Source organism: Apteryx mantelli, chromosome 4 (assembly GCF_036417845.1).
Source record: "Apteryx mantelli isolate bAptMan1 chromosome 4, bAptMan1.hap1, whole genome shotgun sequence".
Taxonomy (NCBI): Eukaryota; Metazoa; Chordata; class Aves; order Apterygiformes; family Apterygidae; genus Apteryx; species Apteryx mantelli.
Genome location: NC_089981.1, coordinates 51,521,982 through 51,530,683, shown reverse-complemented (window position 1 = coordinate 51,530,683; position 8,702 = coordinate 51,521,982). Strand labels below are relative to the sequence as shown.

At 39.2% G+C, this 8,702-nt stretch overlaps 1 protein-coding gene across 1 annotated transcript; it reads right to left on the bottom strand.

Moving 5' to 3' along the window:
- Positions 1 to 421: 421 nt before the first annotated feature.
- ERH (ERH mRNA splicing and mitosis factor) lies at positions 422 to 8,643 on the bottom strand. The gene is made up of 4 exons (XM_067296553.1): positions 8,527 to 8,643; positions 4,942 to 5,029; positions 3,636 to 3,756; positions 422 to 916 (listed from the first exon to the last, which is right to left on the bottom strand). Exons 1-4 carry the CDS (start codon positions 8,527 to 8,529, stop codon positions 814 to 816), a joined length of 315 nt encoding a protein of 104 aa, XP_067152654.1. The 5' UTR covers positions 8,530 to 8,643; the 3' UTR covers positions 422 to 813.
- Positions 8,644 to 8,702: the final 59 nt, after the last annotated feature.

Sequence of the window (8,702 nt, the reverse complement as noted above, 5' to 3'; positions counted from 1 at the left end):
TACTTTCCTGCTCTGCTTATGATGTATTGTGATGGATGTCATGATTTCAGTCTATTTTAAAAGAATGTGCTTGGAAGTAGTGATCTAGTGGTAGCAGAGATCTGATGCATTCAGCCTGCTCATAGACAGCATCTTTCCCAGAGAGCAGACACACTTACCTGAATAGAAACGCCTTGTAGGAAGATCAAGTTTACAGTGCAAGAGCAGGAGGGTTGCTCTGTTTCCCCGGAATCCCCAGTAAAGACAGTAGCCAAAACTAGGCCAGAGAAGTTAACCTGGCAGGACAGAATCTGAGCCCTCCTGTAATACAGCAAAGGACTGCTGTTCAACCCACATAACCCTTCAAATCCCATTCTTCAGCAAACAGGCAAGAAAGATTTAATTTATTCTTTGGCAAAAAACACAAAATTCATCACTCAAGTTTAACTAAAGGATATTTTTTTATTCCCCATTAAGACAGTCTGAAGGACATAACTAAATATTGGAAACCCCACAGAAGGGCACATACAGTGAATGTGGTGAAGTAATATGTGAACAGCCCCAGGGGTTTGAATAAGGTAGGATCATCAGCTAACCAGAGGAAAAAAACCAAGTTAAATCTCTGCCAAAGATGTTGCGCCTTCTCCATTTACACCAAAAAAAAGTTTTCAAATCCAACAAAATCCTTGCATCTCTAACAATACATTCAGTCCTGGCTAAAGAGTTTAACAAGATGGCAACAGGACGACTATAATACAAAACTTTCACTACTACGCTCTGTACACGCCTGTTGTCCAAGCCCTCCCCCAAACCCATGTAATGATGATGCCACCATTATTTGCTTGCTTGCTGGGCCTGCCTGCGGAGGAGGACGTAGATCTTCTCCTTTATCCAGTCTTTATTGTACGGTTGGTATGTCTGAGTGTCAGCACGGTAACTAGAGAAAAGAAAAGCGTTAATGTAATATTAGTCTATCCTGCGGTACATTTTACTAGAGCTTCACAAACAATTAAGCCTCCTCAAGCGTATAAGGCAGAAAGTTGTGTACAGAATATAAGTCATATCAGGAATAAATGGGAATTGCTACTTATCAAAGAGATTTATCCTGTTCCATAAACACCTGTCACCCACTAGATCAGTAAGAACCCGAAACAGAACTTGATGCTCCAAGGACTATTGAGTGACTGTAAAACAGTGTGTTCACATTTAAATTCATGAGTATAATTATTTACGGAGAAAGCAAACAGAACACCTTAATGTTCTAGAGCTCAGAATTAAGCATGGTGCCATTAGGAAACATCATCTAATTTGTCTTAATGAGACAAACACTCAGTTTAACTAACTCAAGCAAGCGTTCAGCATTTGAAGTGTTACACCTATGTTTGGAATCTTTATAAGACCCCACAGACTAATTTTCTTCGCTAATCGGGGATAGGTGATCAAAGTAGTCCACTAGCAAGATTTCATGTCAGGCCCAGATTACGCAGCTATTCAAGACACTGTAGAATTGAAGTAGATTTAGATGGAAAAATGAAAGCCAAGTACATCAAGTTATCTGTTGAAATTCATTCCCTTCCTTCCCCCTTTGGTGCTTAAAGCTGGATGAACTTTCTGATGAAGGTGGTACTTTTGGTGAGTGCTTCAAGAACTACTGAAATCCTGTCCAGGCTCTAAATCTTGGAACACATTTTTCTAATCAGATAAAGCGAGTGATGGTCATTGGTAAGAAGCTAAGGATAAATCCAAAGTTGCTTAACTCAATCCAGAATAATTCACTGTTATTACATAAGGGGAAAAAAAAACAAAACAACTAAACAGAGTGCACTACTAAGGTAGCAAAAATAAGTGCTTAAGCATTGATAACAGTGAAACCCTTTCTGCGGCCTTGAACCAGAACAGAGGTCTTGTTATTTAAAATCCAGTATATCGGCTCAAGGCCGCAGAAAGGGTTTCACTATTATCAATACTTCAGTAGTTTCACTGCAGTATAAGAAACATTATTTTTCCAGAATGGTTAACGATTTTCAATCCAGTTATAATGCTCCATTGCAAGACCAGATAGCAAGCATTTTAGGGATCTTCATGACCCTAGTATATCACGTGCTATGTATGCCATCTGGTGGAAAACTATAAGCTGAAGTAGAATTTGGCACAACACTAAGTTTACAAGCCTAATTATGAAAGCCACAAGACTGTAGTAGAAAACAGTTGCTACTTCCTAAAGCAAGTAGCTAGCTTCAGTCTGTTAGATAAGCAACTAAAACAAGGCATGTCTTCTTAACTGTATCAGGCCAGCACTATGACATCTGAAGATCAAACATGGCAGAATGTCTAGCAGCAAGATAAACCTGCAGAAAGTGTAATAAGGTTTTATTTACTCTATTGACAACTTTGGTTAACGGACTTTGTAGCAAGTCACTACTAGTGATATAGTCAAATTCTATATGTAAATCAGCATTTACATATAGGCAAAGGTGGTTCAATGTGCAGCTGCACAAATACTGGCACTGGGATTTTAGACACAGCAATACAGTAGCAGGAATACCCATAATGGCTTAAAAAGAGATCCTGGAATTTATGAGCTCAGCAGGCCAAATAATGTTTCTTCTGTTATCTGAGTAACAGACTTGCATCCTTATTCCTACAGAACTTCTGTGAAGTTTCATACCACTGTCATCTCAAACCAAGTTTATGGTATGGAAATTAGCCAAGATCTGGACAAAGTGATTTAGTTACAATGTTAGTTATAGACTAAGTATTGGAATTTAATATTTGATTTTGCAGTGCAGTCAGAATGCAAAGCATACAAGACCGTCTTTGCCCACAGTTTTATCACACAGATGAGAACCACAGATATAATACTGGATTCACAAGAGCAGCCAAATAATTAGCTAGGGCTCTCTGAAAGATTGGTGTGTTCCTCAATCACTTAATTAGGATTTACAAAAGGTTCCATCTTGCTGTGTCCTGATAAAAGTAAACAGTTGGCTGTGATGTGCTTCTACAGATTTCTACCATATTGCTAGTATAGTCCTCAGCTGCATAAAATTTGTTAATCTTTTTGCTTCCTTAAAAATCGGACTAATTTCACAAAGGCAGATCTAACGCTGATTTAAATAGATTCTAGCCAGTCTTAATAAAATATGTAGCTGCATTAAACTGTTGGACTTCAATATTTGAAATGTTAGGAGCCTCAGTGTGACTAAAATCCAAGTGGAACTGTTAGTTTCTAAGCTTTCTTAAGAGACTTTATTCTGATGTGGTTCATATTGGTGGATAACATGGTATGCCAGCTGCAATACTGCTGCCTTACTAATACAGTTATTGAAAAAACAGAATTTTACCAGATTCCACATAAAATATTTAAGAGTTTGTATGGAAGACTTCTGATGGGCAAAAGTAGGGAGACTAGTGATCTTTTCTATCCTGAAGTCTGAAAAGTTTATGAGGCACCTCATGTATGGATTCTGTACAAGCCTGAAGTAAAAAATAGCTAGAAAATAATACACTGAAATGTATTTACTACATATTATGCACAGCAACTCTTAGAAGTAACAACTGTTTCCCCCCAAAGAAAAAAAAAAAAGCCATCTCTCCATCCAGAAAAGAGAGAATTTGTCTTTCTCCACCCACAGCTTTCACACAACTGAACTTACACCAGACAGCTGAGGTCTGCCAAGTCATCAATAAAGTCAAACAACTGGCTGATATCATATGTAATGGATGGACTGTTGGGATTCATTCTCTTCAGATGCTCTTCATACATTTTACAGACTCCTACAGAAAAAGAAAAGATCAATAATGCAATATTGAAACTTTATTTGCTGTAAATTCCTTCAGATACTGAACCACAGGTGACAGGAAAGTTTAGAAATGACCAACATTAAAACACAGGTATGAATTACTTATTCAGATTTTGCAGAGTTGAAATACTTTTGTCCTAGTTATCTGTACTGAAACAAAGCACTACAAAACCAGGTAAGATGCATATAAAGAAGCATTATCATGATCTAGTAGAAAAAGTTTTAGTTTTATCACTTTAAAGGCATAATTTTCAAAGCAGTAAGTGGTAATGGAAATCTAAAACTCCTTCTAATTGTTTTAAGACAGAAGATGCAACATATATTCCTACTGTATAAGCATCTGAGAAAGAGAATAAGTAGCATCAAACAAAGCTCCTACTCAGCTCTCTTGAGAGAGACCATTCTTTATTAAAGGGTCAAACAGGGCAACTGATTACCTAAAAGCTAATACTGCCAGCACAAGCTTGTATATGAATTCAGATCAGTTTTGTTTAATGCTAATTTGGATACACTTGAGAAGAATTCAATATTAATGTGAGCACTGAGGTTTTATGTGGTCTTTACTCCAACTTTGTTTGCCTCGCAAAACGTTTTAGAATTAGAATTTTTAATGTTCAGTGAACTTCCACATCTAAATCATACAACTGTAGTATTTCTATCATCTTTCCAAGCTCATTATCTGTGTCTTAAAGTCACACAGAATTTTTCTCTGGCTCGCATGCCACCAATTTGTAAAATAAATGCAATTATGTACATGCTTTTATATGTTATTTCCAATAGCAATCTTTCCTTTACACGACTAGCAAAAAAATTAATGAGAAAGTTAGGATCTGATCCTGCAATGAAATGCATTCAAACAGATCTCCTGCAGGGCCACCGGGGGGTGGTATCACCTAATCTCATGAAGTGATGTGGTTTGATCTATTTAAGTCAAAATGAGATTTTTAATACAGAAAGCAAGTTTGAGAAACTAAGGATAACTATTTTTAGCTTGCAAAAACCCTAGTAAACTGAAAGAATGAGACATTTTTGCAATTTTTGTGACTTCTCTTGGGAACAGCAACATGTTTACTTACCAAGCAAGCATTGGGAATATGTCAAAAATGAGGTTTTAACAACAATAGTCCATTATTATGACTACAGAACCAATGATACCCACCTTCCATGCATTCATTCACTGATTCATAATCAGCGTATGTTCTGCCTTCTGGCCTCTTGGTGGGCTGAACAAGAAGAATTGTGTGAGACTGGAGAGAGAGGGGAAAAAAAAAGGCACTGAGTTGCTTCTAAAATTATAAATATTTGAATGAAGTATGAAAAGATTAAGCTAGAGATTCTTTTGGCCACCAGATCATTAGGCAAATTGGGTTGCACTAAATATATCTGTCCCCAGTGTTACTTCATGACACCTATCATACACAACTTTGGCACATAAGGATTAATATGAGGACCAAGATGGCAAAGTTTTCTTAAAACTTGCACAGCTATCACTTAACTCTAAAAACAAGCATCGTATTATAACACTGATCTAGCAATCAAGGAGACAGGCAGTTTTCTTCCAAATGGCACTTAATTTTCATATATGCTATGTTAACAATTTTTGTTTCCAATCAGTTCTATCGATCCTTAGAGTGTATTTTAAAATGCGTAAAATCACTAGTAAAGCACCTATTGTGTTGAAGAAACAGCACAGAAATAGTATTTTCTAGTTAAACAGAAAAGTAAAGCAATAAAAGTCAATGTATAATAGCTATCCAATTAGCACATTCACTTAATTTCATTCTAAATGCAAGCCATTGGTATGATTTTAAATACTGCAAGTAGAGATCAAAGAGAGAGTCCAACTTAACCATCAGTCTCACCTCAAAGATCTTAATGCAACAAGTTGAGTTATTCATTCAATTTCAAAGGAACATAAATTATACAAGAAATCTGCATTTAGTGTTCAAGACTATTTCTTGAAAACAGATGCACTGATTCTTAATACTTCAGTATGTCTACTGAACAGAAATTATGACACAGATAACTGTTCCGAGTGTCAGAGCCTGCAAATTTGTTCTTCTGCAGGAAAGACTTGGGATGTTGTACACTGTGTGGCTTGTGTTACTTTATAATATTTTTCAGTAGGGTACAGAAAGTAATTTGAACAAACAACAGGTAAGATTTTTGAAGTATACACATCCATGACCTAATGAAGAGGTTATAGATCATGGAAAGTTTGCAAGTACATTAGAAAACATCATTTCTATTAGTGTTAATTGAATCCAAAATTTTCAATGCTAATAAATGAGGTGAGCACACAGCACGTAATATTCACACAGACAGCTGCAGAGTAAGCCCCACTGGAAATATAAATACTAAAACATATTATTGGGTTTAAATTAATTAACTGCTGAGAGAAAACTCCTGACCCATGGTTTGGACAGATCAGTTAAGATACTAGTTCTGTACTCAGATGCAGAAAAATGGTAAATAAGTTATTAGGATTTACAAAGAACATACAGGAAAGAGGTAAAGATTTCTATACCATGATTGATAGTATTCCCATGCCTGGAATTAGTTTTCAGTTCTTGAAAACTTTGATCAAGTGCTATTACCAGCAATATCATATTTGTTTGCTGGTCACAGATGACAAGGCTTGGTTCTAAGACTTGCAACTTCAACTTCCTGGGAACATCTGAGCACTAAGGATTCCCGATTAACAATAAGAAATGAGGTGCATCAGCCAGTTTAGGAAGTGTGCTCTAAAAAAACTGTGCTATTTTAGCATCAGAATGTCTTGCAAACTAAGCTTGTGAGATGTTTGATTCAGGTAGAGTTGGAATATTTATCTTTTTCGACCAGACTCAAAATTAAAGAAAAGGCTGGGTTTATTTGACAAAACCTAAAAGAGAACAGATAAAAGAGAACAGACTAATATTTAAAGAATGATATCATAATTGACTGAATTATGTGTTCTGTCTTTTGGTGGGGAATAATTTTATGCTGTCTGGCATATAAATACCCAGGCTATCCCGCCTATTCTTTAACTGCTAAATCAATGTGTATGTTCTGACATTATCCCAATAATGAGATTGCAAAACCAAGTATCAGTGAGTTGGACATCTAAGCCAGTTATTTTAAAACTGCAAAATAGAAATTATTTGGGCCTCTGATTTTAAATTATTCATCACTTAAGAAACTTTTCAATATCCATATCAGATATTGGCCTGGGAATTATTACTCATGCTCTAAAAAAAAGCACATCTTTCAGCTTTTCTAAGTGCAAAATAGCAATACATATTGAAAACTAGTTTCTGCAAGCCACTAACAATAATTCTACACCCATCGAGAAACGAACCTAAATTATTGCTAGTATTTTTGATCCTGTTACTGCTGACTTTTTTTTCTCCTCCCTCTACCAGCTATTAATTTCTCAGCTTCCCCTAAAAACTGTGAGGTAAGGAAGAAAATGATAAAAAAAAAATCAAGTCATTCATGTTTTTATTGTATACATTATCTTTTAGGATCTGTGATTGCCGTAACAAGTGAACTAAAATTAATTTCATGAGAATCAATTGTACTGTAGAATTAATGCATTGCATCTCAAATGTTTAATAACTTCCCACTATTTTACCTTAAAAAAAAAAACTTTTAAATGATTTTATGAAATTGCTTCTGCTCTCCCTCCACAGAAGTGCCAAAGAATGACAAACTTAGAAGTTCAAGAGATGTTTCCTCAAACTATTATGAACTATTAAGAATTATTATGCTTTCCTATAAGTATAAATCCTGTTGTTAGGAAAAAGAAAACCAAAACTATGGACGATACAGAAAGCCTTGTGCAATGGGACTAGGTTATCGAGAACAGCCCAATAAGGACTCTTCTTGTTCTGCTGCATACTGGGGGTTTTCTTGCACCTTCCTTTAGAGTGTAATTGTACTGCCTGCTATTCAGTAACAGTAGACAAGATACCACACTGGTTTATATTATATGGATTTTAAACTTTTCGAGAGCTCTTTAGAAAATGCTTTAAGTACATTATTGCAAACATAACCCCGAAAAAAATGCTTAAGGCAGCACTGACAAGCAAACAACAGGGCTAAGAGCTAGTCAACATCTGCCCAAAGGGGCTTCTAGCAACCATAGGGGCTATTCAACAAGAAAGCAAAAAGTGGAAAAGGAAGAGAAGCGAACATTGTGAGGACAAATAAAGATATGCAGTAAATACAGGCAGCATGCCATAAGCACTCGAAGGACTTTCAGGTACTCCTGCTGGCCAGAAGTAGGGGTTTAAGTAGCTTCCATCTTTTTGCTTTGGACAACAGGACAGGGCTCGCGGCCGGCTGCCCCAGCAGGAACTAGCTGAGCGAGCGCTACACAGGCGGACACAGACTTTTGCTGCCGCCCCCAAGGCGCTTCTTCCGCCGAGGCGCAGCCTCTCGCCGCGCCGCACGCAACCAGGCGAGCGCGACAAGGCACCGTGGCCGGCGGGCCTCGGCGCTTCCGCGCGCCGCGCGAGCGGCCTCTCCGCCGCGCGGCGCGGGGCAGGCCGCGCTCCCGAGGCGCCCCGCGAGGGCCGCGCCGCGCCGCGCCCGCCCTTTGTGCGCGCCGCGCCGGGGCCCGCGCCCGCCCCCCCGAGCACGTGCTGCCGCCCCGGGGCCCGCCGCCACTCTCCGCGCGGGCGGCCCGGCGCCGCCGCCGACCCGGCCGAGGGCCCCGCGCGCGGCGGAGGGGCGGCGCGGCCCGCCGGGGCCTGCTCACCATAGCGGCTCCCGCTCCGCAGCTCCGCCGCCAACTAAGAGGCGCCCGACGATCCCCCACAAGCCCCCGCGCTGGCCGGAAACGCCTCGCTAACGGCCGACCATAGACGACGAGGTGCTAGACTGCCGCACGCGGCGCGCGAGAGCGCGCTGCCACACGGCTGGGCGCGGAGGATG

Excerpts from the sequence above, each read along its gene's own strand:
- ERH (XM_067296553.1), bottom strand. Across the intron at positions 3,757-4,941 it reads AGTGAATGAATGCATGGAAG|GAGTCTGTAAAATGTATGAA; the intron begins GTGGGTATCATT and ends CTTTTTCTGTAG. Across the intron at positions 917-3,635 it reads GCAGACCTCAGCTGTCTGGT|TTACCGTGCTGACACTCAGA; the intron begins GTAAGTTCAGTT and ends TCTTTTCTCTAG.